Source organism: Oncorhynchus gorbuscha, linkage group LG10 (genome assembly GCF_021184085.1).
Source record: "Oncorhynchus gorbuscha isolate QuinsamMale2020 ecotype Even-year linkage group LG10, OgorEven_v1.0, whole genome shotgun sequence".
NCBI lineage: Eukaryota > Metazoa > Chordata > Actinopteri > Salmoniformes > Salmonidae > Oncorhynchus > Oncorhynchus gorbuscha.
This window is the reverse complement of record NC_060182.1, coordinates 34,188,028-34,212,614: the sequence shown is the minus strand read 5'-3', so window position 1 is coordinate 34,212,614 and position 24,587 is coordinate 34,188,028. Positions and strand designations below refer to the sequence as shown.

Sequence of the window (24,587 nt, the reverse complement as noted above, 5' to 3'; positions counted from 1 at the left end):
TGGTAAACAGATAGGGAGGGGACAAAGAGAGAGAGAGTGAGAAAGAGAGAGAGAGGGTGAGAGCGGGGGAAGAAGAGGGGCAGAGACAGAAAAGAGAAAGAGGGGGAGAGAGAGAGAGAGACAGTCAGTAAAATAATGAGAGAGAGATGGGAGGAACAGATTGAGAGAGTTGTATAGTGGAGGGAGGAAGAGGGGTAGGGGAACGGTGGTACTTTGATTCGTCAGTGACACTCAGCGCCTCCCAGTCAGTGTTATGCTGATTTCTCTCTCTCTCGTTCTCTGGTTACATTAGCATCACCCTGGCCTTTTCTTCCTGGCTGCACTACAATGACCCACTGCATCTCAAAGGAAATGTGTGCAGGCAAATGTACTGTCTGTATGTATGTATGAATGAATGAGTGTGTCTGTTAATGCAGTCCGGGCTCTCCACCTGGCCTTCATGAGTTTATCTGAGGACACACATCTCCTCCCTGGAAGGTAGGTACCATGGGCAGACATGGTATGGGGCTGCATGGTGTGGGGCTTTAAATAAGGGAGGCTGTGGGAATGGCTGCATGGAGAATTCTGTCTGTTTCCTTTCAGTTCAGTGTTGGGGATTAGAGGATTACAGGGCTAGTTCATGGGGATCACTGTTGTTGACGCAGCTACATGACCTTACAGGTTTTAGCTGATGTTATTTTATTGGACTATTTTAGTGTAGGGATAGTGTACAGGCATGACATTTGATATAGGGGAACCACACATGTCGTGGAGAGAATGTAATTTGTTATGCTGCATGTCTCTGTCTTTTGCATTTCTGTATGTCTGTCTCCCGCACTTGTGTTCTCTCAAAGATGTTATATTGGTTAGTTTGTTACTGTTTAAGTGTATTTGACACATCACCTGATGTGATGTTGTTGTCAGGGAAATGGCTGAAAAAGCAGCATTCAAAAGTGTGACAGCAGTGTTGTATGTGTATATGTACTGTACATGGAGGCTATCTAACAAGGTTGAAGCACTATCTGGAGTAGATCTAAGTGACTGTTTTAGATTGAAATGTTCTGCATTGTGGGTCTCTACTGATTAGATGAAGGCAACAATGTCACCCCTTCTCCTCATGTGTCAAGCTGGACTTTTGTTCAGATCACAAATAATGCATTGCATCTTCCCGCAACAGCTTATAAAAGTCTATGATGTGATTTGGCACTCTGGCAAATCCCTGGTTTCCAAAGCTATAATAATGGAAGATAAACTCAAGGCTTTATTGACCATTTTCCAAGAACTGCATCAAATTAAGGCAGAGATGAGGTCAGGGAAGTGAACGACACGGTAGATCTTGGTATTGAGTTACCCTTGACGTCTCTAAAGCTCATTCAGTACCATGGAGTCTAACCTACATAGGGGCCTTTGGTATAAACACGCAGACAGAGAAATGGAGACATTGGAAATGCAAAGAGACTCCAGAAAGGGGTCCTAAATGAGACCGAGTCTGGTGTGTTAGACCGAGTCTGGTGTGTGAGACCGAGTCTGGTGTGTGAGACAGAGTCTGGTGTGTGAGACCGAGTCTGGTGTGTGAGACCGAGTCTGGTGTGTGAGACCGATTCTGGTGTGTGAGACCGAGTCTGGTGTGTTAGACCGAGTCTGGTGTGTGAGACCGAGTCTGGTGTGTGAGACCGAGTCTGGTGTGTTAGACCGAGTCTGGTGTGTTAGACCGAGTCTGGTGTGTGAGACCGATTCTGGTGTGTGAGACCGAGTCTGGTGTGTGAGACCGAGTCTGGTGTGTTAGACCGAGTCTGGTGTGTGAGACCGAGTCTGGTGTGTGAGACCGAGTCTGGTGTGTTAGACCGGGTCTGGTGTGTTAGACCGAGTCTGGTGTGTGAGACCGAGTCTGGTGTGTGAGACCGAGTCTGGTGTGTTAGACCGAGTCTGGTGTTTGAGACCGAGTCTGGTGTTTGAGACCGAGTCTGGTGTGTTAGACCGAGTCTGGTGTGTTAGACCAAGTTATTTATTTCACAAAATTGTTTGACTGAGGTTGTTTTTTCACACAATCATTTGCTTGTGTATTTATAGGCCTGGGGAGTAAAGCGTTTGTGTTTATTGGCAGATGGAGATGGAGTATGTATGGAAATGTTTAGATGCGCCTGGATAGAGAATGTATGAGAGGGCGAGGAGGAACAGGTCACACAGTGTGTGTGTGTGTGTGTGTGTGTGTGTGTGTGTGTGTGTGTGTGTGTGTGTGTGTGTGTGTGTGTGTGTGTGTGTGTGTGTGTGTGTGTGTGTGTGTGTGTGTGTGTGTGTGTGTGTGTGTGTGTGTGTGTGTGTGTAAAAAACATTAGGAATATTGAGTTTAACCCCCTTTTGTCAGAACAGAATCAATTCGTTGGCCCATGGACTCTACAAGGTGTCAAAGGCGTTCCACGGGGATGCTGGCTCGTGTTGACTCAAATGCTTCCCACAGTTGTGTCAATTTGGCTGGATGTCCTTTGGGTGTCCATATCTTGATACACACAACATTCGCCCTCTGAATGGCACAAACACAATCCATGTCTCAATGCTTAAAAATCCTTCTTTAACCTCTCCTCCCGTTCACTGATTGAAATGGATTTAACAAGTGACATCAATAAGGGATTACAGCTTTCACCTGGCCAGCCTGTCATGGAAAGAACAATGTGCTTCATGATTTTTTAAATGTTTACCTTTATTTAACTAGGCAAGTCAGTTAAGAACAGATTCTTATTTTCAATGACAGCCTAGGAACAGTGGGTTAACTGATCAGGGGTAGAATGACAGATTTGTACCTTGTCAGCTCCGGGATTTGAACTTGCAACCTTTCGGTTACTAGTCCAACGCTGTAACCACAAGGCTACCCTGCCGCCCCACACATAGTATATATAATACTGCTGTAATCTGAATGCTGTTGATGTTAAAATGATTTCCAGGACCAGTCAAAAGTTTGGGCACACTCATTCAAGGATTTTTCTTTATTTGTACTATTTTCTACATTGTAGAATAATAGTGAATACATCAAAACTATGAAATAACACATATGGAATCATGTAGTAAACAAAAAAGTGTTAAACAAATCAAAATCTATTTTATATTTTGAGACTCTTCAAAGTAGCCACCCTTTGCCTTGATGACGGCTTTGCACACTCGTGGCATTCTCTCAACCAGCTTCATGAGGAATGAATTTCAATTAACAGGTGTGCTTTGTTAAAAGTTCATTTGTGGAATTTCTTTCCTTTTTAATGTGTTTAAGTCAATCAGTTGTGTTGTGACAAGGTAGGGGTGGTATACAGAAGATTGCCATATTTGGTAAAAGACCAAGTTCATAATATGGCAAGACCAGCTCAAATAAGCAAAGAGAAACAACAGTCCATCATTACTTTAAGAAATGAAGGTCAGTCAATACGGAAAATTTCAAGAACTTTGAAAATGTCTTAAAGTGCAGTCGCAAAAACCATCAAGTGCTATGATGAAACTGGCTCTCATGAGGACCGCCACAGGAAAGGAAGACCCCGAGTTACCTCTGCTGCAGAGGATAAGTTCATTAGAGTTACCAGCCTCATAAATTGCAGACCAAATAAATGCTGCACAGAGTACAAGTAACAGTCACATTTCAACATTAACTGTTCAGAGGAGATTGTGTGAATCAGGCCTTGAATTGCTGCAAAGAAACCACTACTGAACGACACCAATAATAATAAGAAGAGACTTGCTTGGGCCAAGAAACACGAGCAATGGACATTAGACAGGTGAAAATCTGTCCTTTGGTCTGATGAGTCCAAATTAGATTTTTTGTTCCAACCGCCATGTCTTTGTGAGACGCAGAGTAGGTAAACGGATGATCTCTGCATGTGTAGTTCCCACTGTGAAGCATGGAGGAGGAGGTGTTATGGTGTGGGTGAGCTTTGCTGGTGACACTGTCTGTGATTTATTAAAACTTTTATTTAGAATTTACCATCTACTTCATATTGCCTATGCTGTTTGGCCATCGCTCATCCATATATTTATATGTACATATTCTTATTCATTCCTTTACACTTGTGTGTATAGTAGTTGTGTTAAACTTGTTAGATTACTTTTTAGATATTACTGCATGGTCAGAACTAGAAGCACAAGCATTTTGCTACACTCGCATTAACATCTGATAACCATGTGTATGTGACCAATAAAATTTGATTTTAATTCAAGGCCCACTTAATCAACATGGCTACCATAGCATTCTGCAGCAATACACCATCCCATCTGGTTTGCGCTTAGTGGGACTATCATTTGATTTTCAACAGGACAATGACCCAACACACCTCCAGGCGGTGTAAGGGCTATTTGACCAAGAAGGAGAGTGGTGATGCATCAGATAACCTGGCCTTCACAATTCCTGACCTCAACCCAATTGAGATGGTTTGGGATGAGTTGGACCGCACAGTGAAGGAAAAGCAGCCAACAAGTGCTCAGCATGTGTGGGAACTCCTTCAAGACTGTTGGAAAATCATTCCTCATGAAGCTGGTTAAGAGAATGCTAAGAGTGTGCAAAGCTGTCATCAAGGCAAAGGGTGGCTACTTTGAAGAATCTCAAATATATTTTGATTTGTTTAACACTTTTCTGGTTACTACAAGATTCCATATTTGTTCATTCATTGTTGAGGTCTTCACTATATTATTTTACAATGTAGAAAATTGTGAAAATAAAGAAGTGTCCACACTTTTGACTGGTACTGTATATCTCAGCTAAAATCTTAAAATGGCACTTTTGTGGATTACATATATAAAAGAGTAAAAGACTTCATGATAGTACTTTTAGATTTTTATGAATTTATGAATTTGAGCATCGCTGATGTCAGCAACAGTAGCATGTGGCAGTCTTATGTAATGTTTGCTCACAAACACGAATCAAACCATTACATACTAACTGGCTGTGAATGAGGCTAACTAACTGAATGTTGCATAACACCTGCAGTTGCCCTGACTAGGAACAAAAAAAAATATCACCTCACCTCCCAGGTGAAAAAAAGCCATCTCTTACCTCTCAGGGACTCCAATGTGGAGGATTTTTCCAAAGAAAACTGGGCACTGATTCAGGAGGTCTAATCTTTTTTCTTAATTAAGTAAAAGCGTTGGAACTTTGTAGAAGTTAAATGTATGTTACTCATATACAGATACAAATACAACAGGTTATCAGGGCTAAATAGCCTGTTTAGCGGAGCCACTGATTACCAATGGTGTCAGAGACAACACATCAGGTCAGTTGACAGTGTGAGAATTGCCCATTAGTAAATCAATGACATTTGATATTCCATGTAGTACATGTGGTAGTGGTATTATTAGTTAAATAACAGGGTGATTATGTAATATGGTTAGGGGGGGGGGATCTTGAGGCAGAACAGAGTGATGATGATGACATGAGTAGCTGGGGCAGCGAAAACATTTATTTGCATTCCTCTGGGCTGATCTCCTTCCCATGGGAGCAGAGTAGTCTTAGGAAGGCTCTCCAGCACTCACATGCCCATTAGCCTGTCTTAGCTAACTCTATTTGTCAAGACGTCAGACATTCTTTAGGAATTCTTACGGAGATGTAACAGAGGAAATGGAAGCAAGTCTAATAGGACGAAACAGTTTCTTTTTTTTAGCAGCGCAGCCAGTGAAAATTGACCAGGGGGGTATGTCACAAAAAGCAAGACAAAGCAGGACTAATATTCCTAAATACTGACTCAAATGTTCTTATAACCCATTGTCAACGGTATAGCTTTCGTAACCAATTGGAAAATCAACTGCCATACCTGAATGTTTATCAAAGTTACTAAACATAACAAAGCAGGATAATTTAAATAGCTAATATAAGGAGCCTTTACACACAGTAAGCACACAATTATACCAAACAATGGATGTCAATGATGATAAATGGAAACTAGCTTCCTCCACTGTCCCTGTCTCAATACTGGGTTTTAACCAGTGGGCCTCTGAACGCAAACACATATCATCCTTGACAAAAGTACGGACCAGTTGAGCTATAGAAAAGGATCAAATTCGTTAACTCCATTGGCAACATTTCAAGCAAGCTCTGGAGTGAGCTTACGGCACATTCTTATCTCCTCCCACCTGGTTTGCACTTTGTAGGACTATCATTTGTTTTTCAACAGGACGATGACCCAGCACACCTCCAGACTGTGTAACGGCTAATTGACCAAGAAGCAGAGTGATGGAGTGCTGCTTCAGATGACCTGGCCTCCACAATCACCCGACCTCAACCCAATTGAGATGGTTTGGGATGAGTTGGACTGCCGAGTGAAGGAAAAGCAGCCAACAAGTGCTCAGCATATGCGGGAACTCCTTCAAGACTGTTGGAAAAGCAATCCAGGTGAAGCTGGTTGAGAGAATGCCAAGAGTGTGCAAAGCTACCATCAAGGCAAAGGGTGGCTACTTTGAAGAATCTCAAATATAAAATACTATTGTAAGAGGACATTAAGAGGAGAGCAACTATTGTAGTTGTCATCAACTTCCAGTTAGAAACCAAGGAAAAGTTGTGGAATCGTACAGTAGAAACACATTTACTTTGTGTAGGGAGTACACGGATAAATTCTGTATGGCATTGAGTAATGTTTTTGTGGACCTCAAATCCAATTCTGATGTAATGCATTGGTAAGTCTCTTCGAGGTTCCTTCATGTCCCTATTTTTATTTTTGAGTAATTCCTCTAACTCATTCAATTGATAACAGCCGGGCGGACACGAGCATTTCTGCATCCATGCAACAAAAAATTCTAACTCACTGCTCATTTCATTTTAAGGAGCTTTTCAGAATTTCATTTTAAGGAGCTTTTTGTGGATGAAAGCACTTCAAAGCCCCCTGCTTTTTTTGACATGCAATTTATGACGACAAGACTATTGACCAATAAGTCCACATGGTAACGTGGAGGAAAAGCCATGCAGAATATTCAGATGTGAGATGTAGCCTAAATGTGAAAGAGACTCAGTGGTATGAGAAGAGGCAGTTTTTGAGGACTGGTAAGATAAGGCATTAGGTCTCAAAGCTCATGCAGATCATGTGTTTACAATGATCTAATTTGAAAGCGACACCGAGGCACATGCATTCTTGGCAACCAAAGGGTTGATCTCCAGGTTATATTTAGATTCATGACTACATTTACTGCATCTAAATGTTTCATATGCGGACAGAAACCAATTTCCAGCTAAGTCAAGACATAGGCTATACACAGCAAATACTTCCTCAGTCAATATGGGCCGTGTCTTCATACCTCATCTATCATCTTCCAAACCAATCATATCTACAGTACAGTCCACCTCTGAAGAATGGGCCATTAGAGAGTGGTTCTGGTATAGTGCCCCCCCCCCCATAAAAATGACAGTACATTAGCTGTGGGCAGTACATGCTGATAAATATATTGTTCAGCACAAAGCATCAAACCGTAGTTATGCTGTTAAGTCGTCAGAACGTTGTGGGAAACAGAAACCGCAGGATTATGGTGACATTTACTTGTCAGCTCTGGGTCGGTTGAGGGCGCTTTTACATGGAGAGCATGCGCGGTTCAGCTCACTCCCACGACCTCAAGGCATCTCCAGAGGCCCACTTTGAGGATGTGACACACAACATGCCACATGTGACATGTGAGTGAGGCAGTACGTGGTTTTCAACACATTTGGATAGCTGATTCTTTAACGTGGAAATGCAACAACATGCATGTGATGCACCACTTCTGTTTTTGAATTGTGATCATAACTGGCTTTGGCTTGATCCACGCTTCTGCAAGGGAAAATGTACAGAATGAAAGACATCCAGGCGAACAGTGTCATATGATTACCGTCTGAAGTTAATCTCTTTACTTAACAGTTAGCCTAGATGGAAACACAGTTTAAAGGTTGTTTTTTTTTCTTATGCATGATCTGCAAGTATAATCGTGTCACCGCTCACATGCTCATTTATACGGCAAATGCCTTAAATGTAATTCAGACTGTACATGGCCACCACCATGCTACAACAGGCACCGATCCCACCAGTTATCTCCAGAGTCAAGACCATCACACAGTACGAGTGACATTTCTAGTTAAAGTGGAGTCCTGCAGTATGTCGCAGACTAAATAAATGTAACTGAGGGAGAACACAGAATGTGTGAACATTTGACTGACATCCAGCCAACAATAAGGGGAGAAACAATAAGAGGAGAGCATCCGACAGACATGGTCAGACCACAGCGTTTAGTGTCTGGAACTTTGTCTCTCTGGAAATCAAACCACTGAAGTGTTTTGCCTTCAGATAATATTCACAACCTTGGACTTCTTCCACATTTTGTTCTGTTACAGCCTGAATTTAACATGGATTAAATCCAGATGTTTTCTTGTCACTGGCCTACACACAATACCATGTCAAAGTGGAATAATGTTTTTCTAAATCTTTGCATGTTAATTAAAAATGAACAACGGAAATGTCTTGAGTCAATAAGTATTCAACCGCTTTGTTGAGGCAAGCCTAAATAAGTTCAGGAAGTAAAAATATGCTTAACGAGTCACATAATATGTTGCATAGACTCACTGTGTGCAATAAGTGTTTAACATGGTTTGTGAATGACTACCTCATCTCTGTACCCCATACATACAATTATCTGCAAGGAAGGTCCTGTCGTTGAGCAGTGAATTTCAAAAACAGATTCAACCACAAAGACCAGGGAGGTTTTACAATGCCTCACAAAGAAGGGCACCTACTGTATTGGTAGATGGGTAAAATAAAATAAAAATGCAGACTTTGAATATCCCTTTGAGCATTGTGAAGTTATTACACTTTGGCTGGTGTATCAATACACACGGATCAACATTGTAGTTACTCCACAATACTAACCTAACTAATAGAGTGAAATAATATTACAAAACATGCATCATGTTTGTTAAAAGGCACTAAAGTAATACTGAGAAAAATGTGGCAAAGCAAATCCCTTTTTGTCCTGAATACAGTGTTATGTTGGGGCAAAAAGGGAGATACATAAAGGAATAGATACAGTATTAAAAATAACACAGTAGTGTCAATTGTAAATCATTGACTTCTGATATTTGTGCAGGCCATCTAAGTTTGGACATCTAAACTGGATCTGTGGAAGCGTCTCAAATGGCAACCTATTTCCTATATAGTACACTACTGTTGACCAGGGCCCAGTATTGCACTAAATAGGGAGTAGGGTGCCAATTGGGACACATCCTGTGTTTGTCACTATGCAGGTCACCCAATACACTAGAACTGATCAGAGCAGCTGTTCAACTGAACTCAAAGACACATTATCTTTGGCACAGTTCAGCTGGTCCCACAAAAAACAGATTAGCCACAATTGACCAACGTCGCAGTTCAGCCGGTCAACTAGTGGTAATGCAGCTTTCCAATGTTGTGACAAGCATTCACGGATGCACACACACACGCTCACGCATGAGCTGTACTCACACATGCACACACACACACACATACTCTCTCACTCTCACACACACACACACACACACACACACACACACACACACACACACACACACACACACACACACACACACACACACACACACACACACACACACACACACACACACACACACACACACACACACACACACACACACACACACACACACACACACACACACACACACACACACACACACACACACACACACACAGCTGAGGGTGTTTTGGTACTCATATACTGTTACTAGTGAGCATGCCTGTTTCTTGGAAAAACACAGCGAGTAGAACAAGGACATCCACTGTAGCGCTGTCAATGGAAAATATGGTTTGTTTGAAAGTGATGACACACATTGGTCTGTAACGAAGCTTTCCAATTTACATTCAACATGTTAAAAAAGTACCAAGGGGTTTGGTTTGCATGAAATCAAAAAAACAAAATCTGAAATATTAATGTCAGGGTCTTTTTGAAGTAGTATCATAACATAGTTCTTATTGGTGTCTGTTTGAGTAGCAAAGCTGGGCTGTCTATTTCTTTGAAAGAAGAAGAAAGGAACACCCTCAAGTCTCTTTTTTCTGTGGGCGGGACAGCTAACTTCCTGCTGTTTCACACTGTGTATGTTAAATAGGTCAACGATGTGAACTCACTGTTCCGTGTGCGGTTTACATAAAGAACCTGTTTGTGATGTTAATGGTTATGGCATGGATCATTTACACCTGGCTCAAGTACCCATCTGAAATATGACTGAGGTACATTAACCATACGAAGTTCTGTGTGTTGTCATGACATGATCAGTAAAACAACCAACCCATTTGATAACATCTGTCAAGCACCCACGTAACATTATTGCCTACATGTACCTGAATATACCAGAGAGGGCTGTTATGTAATCATGTGAAACATAATGACAAGTCACTCTATTGGAAATTGATATTCAGGTCAAGGGAAAATGCAAGGAATAATGAGTTCTGTGGAGCGCTTCCAACCAGACTCAATTACTGAGCATCACTATGTTATATAGCCTTGCTTCTACAGCACCGATGTTGTAATAAATGATGAATATTTCCTAGAGTTGTGGTGGTAGAACTACACTACCAGTCAAACGTTTGGACACACCTACTCATTCAGTGGTTTTTCTTAATTTTTTTACTATTTCCTACATTGTACAATAATAGTGACGTGTTAAACAAATCAAAATATATTTTATGTTTGAGGTTCTTCAAAGTAGCCACCCTTTGACTTGATGACAGCTTTGTACACTCTTGGCATTCTCACAACCAGCTTCATGGGGTAGTCACCTGGAATGCATTTCAATTAACAGGTGTGCCTTGTTAAAAGTTCATTTGTGGAATTTATTTCAGTTGTGTTGTTTAAAACATCAGTCAATCTGGAACATTTTAAGAACATAAAACCTTTGTGTTATTTCATAGTTTTGATGTCTTCACTACTTTCTACAATGTAGAAAATAGTAAAAATAAAGAAAAACCCTTGAAATATTAGGTGTGTCCAAGCTTTTGACTGATACTGTATGTCTTGCTGTGTAAGGTATTGCAATACTCATTGGAGCATGACTACAGGTTCGAGGACTCTCTCTGTATGACTGAATGAATGTTGACCTACATGTTTATCTTTAACTAAATTCCCTGGGCACGTCAAATGAGGTAGCAGATTTAGTTTGATGACTGTGTTGGGTTGCATATAAAACCTTACTGTAATGTGCAATGCATTGCTGTCTTCTCGTTTAGGGAAAATCTGTCTGCACATAAGATGTGACACACTTGGCTTGTCTCACACTTACACCCTCATCATCATGCCAACACATTGGTAACACTTTACATTAGGGTATAACTTATAAAGGGTTTATAAGCAGCTTATAAACTGTTAATAATTTGTTTATAGATAGGCAATCAATCCTTGTTCATTTGGTTACTAAATATGGAAAAATAAGCAAACTTCGTAGCCTACATAAGGAGGGATGCTTGAGGGCCATGAATGTATAGGGAGATTAGAGCCTCTGGAGGAAGGTGCGGGCGGCCCATTCAGAACACGAGTGGTGTTCAAGACCCTTTGTGCTTTTCTTATTTCCTGGCTTTAATTTGATTTTTTATTTAGCTTTTCTCTGTCTGCATAATACAAACTCAATTCCTCAGCAGGAAGCATTTCCATGTGGACCGCTCAGGTCTCTGAACTGGCTCTGTCCAGCTCCTCTGCATGACTCATAACATGGAACGTGTGTCTCTGATGTAATACTTTAGCTCGTCAGGCTTTATTAGCAGAGGGACTGCAGGCTTCTCCAACATCCCTCACATCAACCGTAACAGACATGTCCAATAACCTCTGTGTATCATATAACATCAGTGTGTGCATAGTGTGTGTGAGGTAGAAAAAAAATCAGATTTACCATCTGCTCAACGCTCTCTGGAGCAACTTTAAGCTCCCATTTATCTCCATCTCCCTCTCTGTCTCTCTCATGACTAATCTTCTCTCTATGGGATATTTGGGTTCAGTGAGATACTTAGACTTTTTGGGCATTCATTTTTAGGTTCCACCGTATCTGCTGTGAAAAGTTCAATCTCTCCAACTATATTTCCCTCTGTTGTGCCTTTCTACCGCTTCAAATGCATGCCTTTATCACATAATCTTGGTCTTTATCTAACAACCCACCTCCTATAGTATATGCCACCCACTCTGCAGAAACTGCAGCATATAACATAATAATACAGCCTCCTTAACACATCTATTCCAATATACGCCACACACAAACCAGCAGCTGCTGGGTGAAGAGCACACATTCAAACTCTTGGCAGAAGTACAGGCAGTGTCTTGATTCATTGCTCAACACAGCTCTCTGCATAACCACAGTCCCAAATCTTGGCCCAATTTGTGTCTCTGTAAATATATTTATTGTAAATACATTTATGGTGCATGGTTTTCAACGGTGTGATTTGACTTCTATTTGTCTCTCCGGAGCAGTTAAATCAGATTAGCCAGAAAGTAGGGCCCTTTTGAAAAAACATGTTAGGCCAATTAATTCTTTTAAAATCTATGTATTTCCAATTCATATATTTTCGATTTTTTTGTTTATCAAAAGTAGACAACTGTAGAGCTAACAACAACAACAAATTGTTTAGGGAAGCCTTTGTTGCTATGCTACTTTCTCACTTCCATGTCCTGTTTGATTCCCCTCTGATTTGTCCTTTGTCACTCATTCACTGATTATTCAACTAGATGATTCAGAGAGAACTTGTGTCTGTAATTAACGCTAGCAAGCACAACGTAATTACATAATTAATACAATTAACTGCACTAGTGTTTTCTGTAACTAACCGTTACACTCCTCTGTCCTCTCCAGATGGGAAATGCTTCAGACACAACCCTGTTTGTCTCCACAATCTCAAAGGAGCTTGACTTGCTCATGGGCACTTTCTACAGCATATTTTGTGAGTTCCTATTCCCTGTCAATGGGTCATATTTACTCATTGTTGATCCAGTCCTTACAGGATTCCAAGGGGAGCCAGTCCTTACAGGATTCCAAGGGGAGCCAGTCCTTACAGGATTCCAAGGGGAGCCAGTCCTTACAGGATTCCAAGGGGAGCCAGTCCTTACATGATTCCAAGGGGAGCCAGTCCTTACATGATTCCAAGGGGATCCAGTCCTTACAGGATTCCAAGGGGAGCCAGTCCTTACAGGATTCCAAGGGGAGCCAGTCCTTACATGATTCCAAGGGGAGCCAGTCCTTACAGGATTCCAAGGGGAGCCAGTCCTTACAGGATTCCAAGGGGAGCCAGTCCTTACATGATTCCAAGGGGAGCCAGTCCTTACATGTTTCCAAGGGTCCTTACATGATTCCAAGCCAGTCCTTACATGATTCCAAGGGGAGCCAGTCCTTACAGGATTCCAAGGGGAGCCAGTCCTTACATGATTCCAAGGGGAGCCAGTCCTTACATGATTCCAAGGGGAGCCAGTCCTTACATGATTCCAAGGGGAGCCAGTCCTTACAGGATTCCAAGGGGAGCCAGTCCTTACATGATTCCAAGGGGAGCCAGTCCTTACAGGATTCCAAGGGGAGCCAGTCCTTACAGGATTCCAAGGGGAGCCAGTCCTTACAGGATTCCAAGGGGAGCCAGTCCTTACATGATTCCAAGGGGAGCCAGTCCTTACATGATTCCAAGGGGAGCCAGTCCTTACATGATTCCAAGGGGAGCCAGTCCTTACATGATTCCAAGGGGAGCCAGTCCTTACAGGATTCCAAGGGGAGCCAGTCCTTACAGGATTCCAAGGGGAGCCAGTCCTTACATGATTCCAAGGGGAGCCAGTCCTTACATGTTTCCAAGGGGAGCCAGTCCTTACATGATTCCAAGGGGAGCCAGTCCTTACATGATTCCAAGGGGAGCCAGTCCTTCCACAGGATTCCAAGGGGAGCCAGTCCTTACATGATTCCAAGGGGAGCCAGTCCTTACATGATTCCAAGGGGAGCCAGTCCTTACAGGGGGATTCCAAGGGGAGCCAGTCCTTACATGATTCCAAGGGGAGCCAGTCCTTACATGATTCCAAGGGGAGCCAGTCCTTACATGATTCCAAGGGGAGCCAGTCCTTACATGATTCCAAGGGGAGCCAGTCCTTACATGATTCCAAGGGGAGCCAGTCCTTTCCAAGGGGAGCCAGTCCTTACATGATTCCAAGGGGAGCCAGTCCTTACAGGATTCCAAGGGGAGCCAGTCCTTACAGGATTCCAAGGGGAGCCAGTCCTTACATGATTCCAAGGGGAGCCAGTCCTTACATGATTCCAAGGGGAGCCAGTCCTTACATGATTCCAAGGGGAGCCAGTCCTTACAGGATTCCAAGGGGAGCCAGTCCTTACAGGATTCCAAGGGGAGCCAGTCCTTACATGATTCCAAGGGGAGCCAGTCCTTACATGATTCCAAGGGGAGCCAGTCCTTACATGATTCCAAGGGGAGCCAGTCCTTACAGGATTCCAAGGGGAGCCAGTCCTTACAGGATTCCAAGGGGAGCCAGTCCTTACATGATTCCAAGGGGAGCCAGTCCTTACATGATTCCAAGGGGAGCCAGTCCCAGCCACATACAGATCAAATAGAAGCGTCAAGGCATTTACCCTCATCCATTCTTAAGAGTACTGTATGATTTTATGCCTGGATATATACCCTGATTTGACATATTTCTAATTCTTCCTCTATGTTTAGGTCTTTATTTACAGTGCATTCTGAAAGTATTCAGACCCCTTCCCCCTTTCCACATTTTGTTACGTTACCCCCCCCCCCATTTTTAGAAATGTTTGCAAATGTTTTAAATATAAGAAACACAAATACATGATTTGTTTGCAGTTGAAGTTGGAAGTTTACATACACCTTAGCCAAATACATTTAAACTCAGTTTTTCACCATTCCTGATATATAATCCCAGTAAACATTCCCTGTCTTAGGTCAGTTAGTAACACCACTTTTTTAAAGAATGTGAAATGTCATAATAATAGTAGAGAGATTAATTTATTTAAGCTTTTATTTATTTCATCACATTCCCAGTGGGTCAGAAGTTTACATACACTCAATTAGTATTTGGTGCCATTTCCTTTAAATGGTTTAACTTGGGTCAAACGTTTCAGGTAGCCTTCCACAAGCTTCCCACAATGAGTTGGGTGAATTTTGGCCCATTCCTTCTGACAGAGATGGTATAACTGAGTCAGGTTTGTAGGCCTCCTTGCTCACACACGCTTTTTCAGTTCTGCCCACAAATGTTCTATAGGATTGAGGTCAGGGCTTTGTGATGGCCACTCCAATACCTTGACTTGGGTTGTCCTTAAGCCATTTTGCCACAACATTGGAAGTATGCTTGGGGTCATTGTCCATTTGGAAGACCCATTTGCGACCAAGCATTAACTTCCTGACTGATGTCTTGAGATTTTATGAGGTGCACCAGTCCCTCCTGCAGCAAAGCACCCCCACAACATGATGCTGTCACTCCCGTGCTTCACGGTTGGGATGGTGTTATTCGGCTTGCAAACCTCCCCCTTTTCCCTCCAAACATAACAATGGTTATTATGGCCAAACAGTTCTATTTTTTTATCAGACCAGAGGACATTTCATCAAAAATTACGGTCTTTGTCCCCATGAGCAGTTGCAATTCGTAGTGTGGCTTTTTTATGACGGTTTTGGAGCAGTGGCTTCTTCCTTGCTGAGCGGCCTTTCAGGTTATGTAGATATAGGACCTGTTTTACTGTGGATATAGATACTTTTGTACCCGTTTTCTCCAGGATTTTCACAAGGTCCTTTGCCGTTGCTCTGGGATTGATTTGCACTTTTTGCACCAAAGTACATTCATCTCTAGGAGACAGAACACGTCTTCTTCCTGAGTGGTATGACGGCTGCGTGGTCTCATGGTGTTTATACTTGCATACTATTGTTTGTACAGATGAACGTGTTACCTACAGGTTCGTTTTTGTTTTATTTTATACATTTGCAAAAATCTTTTTAAAAATACAGTTTTTGCTTTGTCATTATGGGGTGTGTAGATTGAGTATATTTTAAAATATATATATATATTTTAGAATAACGCTGTGATGTAAAAGAAAAATGAGGAAAATGTCAAGGGGTCTGAATACTTTCAGAATGCACTGTAGTTATCCTTCTCTTTTTTTAACTTTTCATATTTCATTCTCATTCTCTTATAGGTGTTCTGTCTCTCCTGGGGAATGGCATCTTGCTGCTTGTTGCGTATCGTAAGCGATTGTCCTTGAAGCCGGCCGAGTTCTTCATCATAAACCTGTCCATCAGCGACCTTGGGATGACCCTGTCTTTATTCCCTCTGGCCATTCCCTCAGCATTCGCTCACAAGTATTTGATATTCTTTCTCTCTTCTTGCTCATGGAACAAAAAAACCCTAGGGCATTATCGAGAAAGCATTTTTATTCTATGCTGCAATGATAATGACTAAATATCTCAGTGAAAACTTTTTCCTGTCTAACTCTCTTATCTCTCCCCACTGTGTAGGTGGCTGTTTGATGAGATCACCTGTCAGTTTTACGCTATGTGTGGGGTTCTGTTTGGTCTGTGCAGTCTGACCAACCTCACAGCTCTCTCTTGCATTTGCTGCCTCAAAGTCTGCTTCTCTAACTATGGTGAGTTAGAGGTCATTGGCATATAATTTAACCTTAATTTCTTGTTGTATGTTAATCTTTGAGATGGTGAATTAGTATGTTAAAACTGATACAATCTAATGTGCCCTTTCGAGATGAATAAAGCACTATTTTATCTTGTGTCAAAATGCTAATTTCTCCTCCTTCCTTTTCCCCTTTGTCCCATTTTCCATTCCCAGGCAATAAATTCTCTTCATCCCATGCCTGCTTCCTGGTGGTGGCAGTGTGGTGTTATGCCTCTGTGTTCGCCATCGGTCCCCTGGCACATTGGGGACACTACAGAGCAGAGCCTTATGGCACTGCCTGCTGCATTGACTGGAACGTACCCAACTACGAGCTGTCTGCCCTGTCCTACATTGTCTGCCTGTTCCTCTTCTGCTACGCTCTGCCCTGCACCGTCATCTTCCTCTCCTACACCTTCATCCTGCTGACGGTGCGCGGCTCTCACCAGGCCGTCCAGCAGCATGTGTCACCCCAGACCAAGACCACCAACGCACACGCCCTCATCGTCAAGGTCAGAGTATCCCTGTGTCAGCAGTCCAGTTCACAACAACAACAGCTCAGGGATTATGTACTTTTGTGTGTGGTTAGACTTGTATAGTTTGCAGGGTCTGTGACAAAGTTATAAAGCATTATACCTTGCGACTAAGTCAAGTGATATTGAATATTTATAGCTGTTTATATATTGTGTGTGTTTTTCAACAGTTGTCAGTAGCAGTATGCATCGGATTCCTGGGTGCATGGAGCCCTTACGCCATAGTGGCCATGTGGGCGGCATTTGGTGACGCCACCCTAGTGCCTCCTACTGCATTCGCCCTGGCAGCCATCTTTGCCAAATCGTCCACCATCTACAATCCTATGGTATACCTGCTTTGCAAACCAAACTTCCGCAAGTGTCTTTGTCGAGACACATCCACGTTCCGCAATAGGATCTGCAGGGGCAGCCCCCGGCCTGAACAGAAAGACCCATTTGGATCCACATCCCAGAGAAACATCAAGGACATGATTGTCTCAAACGGACAGCCAGAGAGCCACAGGGCATGTTTGCACTCTGCCGAGGAAGGAGCACACTGCCACACAGGGACCACTCCCCAGAGGACTGCCCGAATACTGTCAGGCTCCACCCACAGCAATGCGACTGTCAGTCAACTCTCTGCTAAACAAGAGGCTCATTTCCTCTAGTAGTGAATCAGAACTGTATCCTACCCTAAAATCATTCAGGCAGGGATGGAGATGGTCAGGTGGAAAGACATGGCCAGGATGGGAGACAGTAAAATGGCAAAAAAAGGATAGGTGGAATTCAGTTCAAGCACACAGGGCAAGATGTCAGTATCTGTGAGAGACTGGCCCATCATGCCTCATCAGCGTTTGCCTCCGCTACAAAAGAGTGCATGCATTCCCCTGTGCCATCCATCCCCCCCAAACATACATATGTTTTTAGCTGGCTGAGTTACCAGTATTGGCGCTTATTTGGGCAATATTTGTTAATGCCTCCATTCCAGATAGCCATTATTGGCATTACAGCAAGCTGCAGCCAGCCTCAGCATCCCTATAGGGAGAGCCGCAGTCCATTCTGTTCTGACCAAGGTCACTGCCAAAGGACCACAGCTTCAAGGTTGGATATTTTGCACAAAAAAAACATATTTCTTGAAATGTTTATGTACGTCGGCAGCTGTTATACTCCGTCTCGCTCACCATAACAAACAAGTTGGTCAATGCAAACAACAACTAACATTAAGTTGTACAAGATGCCTAAGGACAAAATTGTTAATTGAAATATTTAAATATATTTATAAAAGAGAACATTTATTGTTATAAGTGCAGTGGATTTATCCAAGGACAATTACATGGCAAGGAGACAGAACCAAAGGAAAGAGGAGCCCAATGATCCCACACATTATGCAATGTTCACATCTCTGTCGTGGGGGCTATGATATGAAAATCTTATAGCTAATCACTAAACTTGTCTGGTGATACCGTGCCAGTGTAGAGAGAGGCCTTGGCAAAATTTCTCCTGACATTATTTCCAATACATTGTTGATAGTACTGGGCTGTGAAGTAAGCCTAGATTTCCTTTCAGACCATTGTGTTGTTGTGCTGTAGGCTTTGATGTGTATTTGTAATAAGAGAGCCTATTTAGGCTATATTTTCATCATGATGTCCTTATTAAAACTGTGAAACAAATATGAGGAAATTGCTTTAATTAGCTAATTTTAGAAACAATATGGAAAACTACCAGTCTGGTGCATGGTTATATTGTTTGAAATGTACCCCCGAGGGTACCACAGGAGGGCATCCTTATGTTTCTAGTGTCCAGGTGAGCCTGATTAGGATTACTGGGTTCACCTAGTTTAGGACTATTTAGGTTCCTCTATTGAACTGTGCCGGTTGCTCAGGCCTCTTGTCTTGTTTTGTGTTGTACTCATGTGCACTTGCTTCGTTGTTTTTTCTGTGAATACTTCAGTAAACATTCTGGATTTACCCTCGCCTCTGCCTGCTGTGTTTCTCTGTGCCTGGGTCCGAGTTCGTACAAGTTATTGTCACATACCTGTTCTGATGGGCAGGGAGGTTCAGGCCTGCATGCTGTGGGTCAGGTAAGGTAAAGTCATTGTTTGTGGCATGACAGATGTCATGTGCCTTAGTTGACTGAGCTTAGATTAACCATCTCTGTTTTTCAATAACATTTTCATGGCTGCAAACTTTTGAAGAAGGCTTGGCGTGAGATTTGTAGTGTGAATTTCATTGCCCTAGATGGAAAATGTTACTGTTATAAAGCTAATACCCTGCAATTGTACATATTTTGACATGGCTTAGACGTATGACCAGGATGGAAAAGTAAATACAAAAAATAAACCACAGGTCAGGTGTATTCAGGATTCTTTATACATGAAATGTTTGCCTAACCTGAAGTGCTAGGTGTTTGAAAATGTTCTTGTTATAACACATTTCTCAAATCCCCAAACCTTCAAGAAAAAAATCTAATGAATATGAATAATCAGGTGGTTTATTCCTACTAGTTGAATATCCTTGCCATCGTCTTACTCTACATAGACACAATATGATGTGTTTGAGCTCCCCTACCATATCTGCCGAGCATGTGCACAATACTAAAATGTCAAATTATATGTGAATCCTGGAGGATTTCATTTCCAATGCTTATTTGTATGACTTAATCAAAACGTTCCATGAATGGCTGAAAAATACATAGCCTCATATAATTCATTTTCAATGTCCATTTCAGATTTCTAATGTGATTACACTGGCACAATTGGAAAGAAGTGGAATAATAAAATGTGTGGGGAATAACAGTAGTGTTCTTGCTGACAAGCACAGTAATTACCCTATATTTTAGCCCATTAAGCATGAGTTGTTCCATTGATCCGACTAAATAAGTTATACATTCTCCTGAAGACAAGAGTATATAAATCTGCCCTTAAACCCCAGCCAAATGCTTATTTAATTGTTGTCGTCCCCCCTCTGGAATAAAACGTACATGTTAGGGTTCACAATCTGTTTGACAAAATGATTTTCATAGTTACAAATCAGGACACCCTACCAAACTTCGCTGCTAAAACATACTGTAGGTTTGTCTGCTGCCTTTTCGTCGTCACCGCCTAAACGGCAATCACCAAAATGAGGGGACTAATGCAAGTGCTGATTAAATCTACTTTAAATCGATTAATTCCACTACTTTGACCCTATCTTCTCCTGCACCAGGCCAACATCCTGGGAGAATGGGACACCACTGTCACGTTCTGACCATCGTGTGTTTTCCTTGTTTTAGTGTTGGTCAGGACATGAGCTGGGTGGGCATTCTATGTTGTGTGTCTGGTTTGTCTATTTCTATGTTTGGCCTGATATGGTTCTCAATCAGAGGCGGGTGTTAGTCATTGTCTCTAATTGGGAACCATATTTAGGTAGCCTGTTTTGTGTTGGGTTTTGTGGGTGATTGTTCCTGTCTCTGTGTTTGTTGCACCAGATAGGGCTGTATCAGTTTTTTCACATTTCTTGTTTTGTAGATTGTTCATTGTTCATCTTTATTAAAGATGTTTACAAGTAACCACGCTGCGTTTTGGTCCGCCTCTCTTTCTCCAGAAGAAAACCGTTACAACCACCACTCAACACCCTGTAACTCTTGGCACCTGTTTGAACTTGTTATCAGTATAAAATACACCTGTCCACAATCTCAAACAGTCACACCCCAAACTCCACTATGGCCAAGACCAAAGAGCTGTCAAAGGACACCAGAAACAAAATTGTAGACCTGCACAAGGCTGGGAAGACGGAATCTGCAATAGGTAAGCAGCTTGGGTTGAAGAAATCAACTGTGGGAGCAATTATTAGGAAATGGAAGACAGACAAGACCACTGATAATCTCCCTCGATCTGGGGCTCCACGCAAGATCTCACCCCATGGGGTCAAAATGATCTCAAGAATGGTGAGCAAAAATCCCAGAACCACACGGGGGGACCTAGTGAATGACCTGCAGAGAGCTGGGACCAAAGTAACAAAGCCTACCATCAGTAACACACTATGCCGCCAGGGACTCAAATCCTGCAATCCAGGACGACTGATCCGTGTAAAGGAAAGAATGAATGGGGCCATGTATCGTGAGATTATGAGTGAAAACCTCCTTCCATCAGCAAGGGCATTGAAGATGAAATGTGGCTGGGTCTTTCAGCATGACAATGATCCCAAACACACCGCCCGGGCAACGGAGTGGCGGCTTCGTAAGAAGCATTTCAAGGTCCTGGAGTGGCCTAGCCAGTCTCCAGATCTCAACCCCATAGAAAATCTTTGGAGGGAGTTGAAAGTCCGTGTTGCCCAGCAACAGCCCCAAAACATCACTGCTCTAGAGGAGATCTGCATGGAGGAATGGGCCAAAATACCAGCAACAGTGTGTGAAAACCTTGTGAAGACTTACAGAAAATGTTTGACCTCTGTCATTGCCAACAAAGGGTACATAACAAAGTATTGAGATAAACTTTTGTTATTGACCAAATTACTTATTTTCCACCATAATTTGCAAATAAATTGTGATTTTCTGGATTTTTTTTCTCATTTTGTCTGTCATAGTTGAAGTGTACCTGTGATGAAAATTACAGGCCTCTCATCTTTTTAAGTGGGAGAACTTGCACAATTGGTGGCTGACTAAACACTTTTTTTGCCCCACTGTATGTGTGATGTGCGTGTGCAGGGGTCGCAAGTTTTGTTCCACCCCTTTTCGGGGGTCACGGGTCAAACATTTTGTAAAACACTGGAATACATGATAGTGGCTACAAATGGAGTTGGGTTGGATATAGTGATAGTAGACTAAAGTATTTCTTACAACCTATTTCAACAGAATTGTGTTGGTCATTGTTAGTAAGTGCAGCATTTATTCCAGTTCAAAATAGTTTTGCCTAATCCTCAAAGCCAACACACCCTCCTTCCAGTTCTCTGCTGCCAATGACTGTAACGAATTGCAAAAATCACTGAAGTTAGAGGCTTTCACTAACTTCCAAGTATCAGTTGTCAGAGCAGCTTACCGATCGCTGCAGCTGTACACAGCCCATCTATCTGTAAATAGCCCATCCAACCAACTAACTACCTCATCCCCATATTTATTTATTTTTGCTCTTTTGCACACCAGTATTTCTACTTGCACATCCTCATCTGCACATCTATCCCTCCAGTGTTAATTGCTAAATTGTAATTAATTTGCCACAATGGCCTATTTATTGCCTTACCTCCTTACTTCATTTGCACACACTGTATACAGATTTTCTATTGTGCTATTGACTGTATGTTTGTTTATCCCATGTGTAACTCTGTTGTTTTTGTCGCACTGCTTTGCTTTATCTTGGCCAGGTCGCAGTTGTAAATGAGACCTGATTCTCAACTGGCCTACCTGGTTAAATAGTGGTAAAATACATTCAATAATCAGGATGGCATCCAAGCTACAGCTGAGGGCGTGAGCAGACTCGTTTGAAGTATAATTATTTTTACCTTCCAAAAATGGTCCCACGGGAGCTCGGCTGTCTGTGTAACCAAATAATAAAGACTTTCACAAAATAAGTTAAATACTGCATTAACAGAAAAGTGAGCATTCATAAACAGAGACAACTTAAAGTTGAGGGCGACCCAAAATGAGCTGAATAATGAACTGAAGGAGGCACAGAAACAACATAGGGTATTGTGAGGAGCAGAACTCCCTAACAATGGACTCTTAAGAAACTATGGGACTCTATTAGAGTGATATCAAACATGAGCTCTGCTAAGAAATCAGTGTATGCACCTAATGAACTTGACAAAGCAAACAAACTTAATGAGTTTTATAATCTATTTGATGTCAGATTTTTCTACAAAGTGTTGTCACCAGTGTTTTTAAGAGCATGTGCGCTCACATCCATTGTGATGAAGTCCTTAGAGAAAATCATGGTTGGAAACCGAAACACCAACAATTCCTAGATCCCTATCAGTTTGCATACAAGGAGAAGAGGAACACGGATGGCGCCATTAGCACAATAATGTATCTTATCCTAAAACACCTTGAATGCCCAGTAGCATACATGCCCAGTATACATGCCCAGTTCATTGACTTCAGCTTCACCTTTGTGACAATCTAAGTGCATTTCCGATGGGAGAAGCTGAAACAGATGAAGGTGAACCCCTTCACATTAAGGTGGTAGGACTCTTTCCTTACCAACAGGGTGCAAGTCAGAATTAACTCTACACTCTCTGATGCCCTGACCATCAGCACGGAGGCGCCCCAGGACTGTGTAAGTTTCCCTATCCTCTTCACGCTGTATACAAACGACTGCATAAGCAGGCACCCCAACAACTACGTTGTTAAGTTCTCGGACAACACCGCTGTCCTCTGACTCTTAAACAAGCGCTATGACATCAAGGATTCGTCAGAATTATGTGATGAACATCACCTATAACTGAATGTGAAAAAAACTGAGGAGATGATCCTTGACCCTAAGTCCATTGGGTACCACAGCCCCATAGTGGTACACGGAGAGAACATTGAGCAAGTGAACTCATACAAGTACCTGGGGGTCCACATTGACAGTGGGCTGTGCTGGCACACCCATGTGGAGCACGAGCGTCTGCTCACGCATCCTACAGTGCTTGCACTTCCTGTGTTGGCTCAGGGTCTATGGAGTCAACCAGAAGATCATGCTCCTCTTTCATAGATCCACCATTGAGGAAATCTTACATTTCCTTGCCTTCTTCACCACGCTATCTGTGTGGGTGAACCATTTCAGTTTGTCCGTGATGTGTACGTCGAGGAACTTAAAACTTTTCACCTTCTCCACTACTGTCCCGTCGATGTGGATAGGGAGCTGCTCCCTCTGCCCTTTACTGAAGTCCACGATCATCTCCATTGTTTTGTTGACATTGACTGTGAGGTTATTTTCCTGACACCACACTCCGAGAGCCCTCACCTCCTGCCTGTAGACCGTCTTGTCGTTGTTGGTATTCAAGCCTACCATTGTAGTGTCGTCTGCAAACTTGATAATTGAGTTGGAGGAGTGCATGGCCATGCAGTCATGGGTGAACAGGGAGTGCAGGAGAAGGGCTGAGAACGCACCCTTGTGGGGCCCCAGTGTTGAGGATCAGAGGGTTGGAGATGTTGTTTCCTACCCTCACCACCTAGGGGCGGCCCATCAGGAAGTCCAGGACCCAGTTGCACAGGGCGGGGTCGAGACCCAGGGTCTTGAGCTTAATGACGAGTTTGGCGCTGTAGTTGATGAACAGCATTCTCACATAGGTATTCCTCTTGTCCAGATGGGTTAGGGCAGTGTGCAGTGTGATGCGATTGCGTCGTCTGTGGACATATTGGGGTGGTAAGCAAATTGGAGTGGGTCTAGGGTGTCAGGTAGGGTGGAGGTGATATGGTCCTTGACTAGTCTCTCAAAGCACTTCATGATGACGGAAGTGAGTGCTATGGGGCGATAGTCATTTAGCTCAGTTACCTTAGCTTTCTTGGGAACAGGAACAAAGGTGGCCCTCTTGA

The 24,587-nt window shown here is 42.6% G+C and overlaps 1 protein-coding gene across 1 annotated transcript; it reads left to right on the top strand.

Annotated features, from left to right (window-relative positions):
• Positions 1-214: 214 nt before the first annotated feature.
• Positions 215-19,311, top strand: LOC124045107 (opsin-5-like). Its single transcript, XM_046364343.1, has 6 exons — positions 215-477; positions 12,785-12,872; positions 16,118-16,280; positions 16,437-16,564; positions 16,762-17,096; positions 17,288-19,311. The coding sequence occupies exons 2-6, from the start codon at positions 12,785-12,787 to the stop codon at positions 17,762-17,764; spliced, it is 1,191 nt and encodes a 396-aa protein (XP_046220299.1). The 5' UTR covers positions 215-477; the 3' UTR covers positions 17,765-19,311.
• The last annotated feature ends 5,276 nt before the right edge of the window (positions 19,312-24,587 follow it).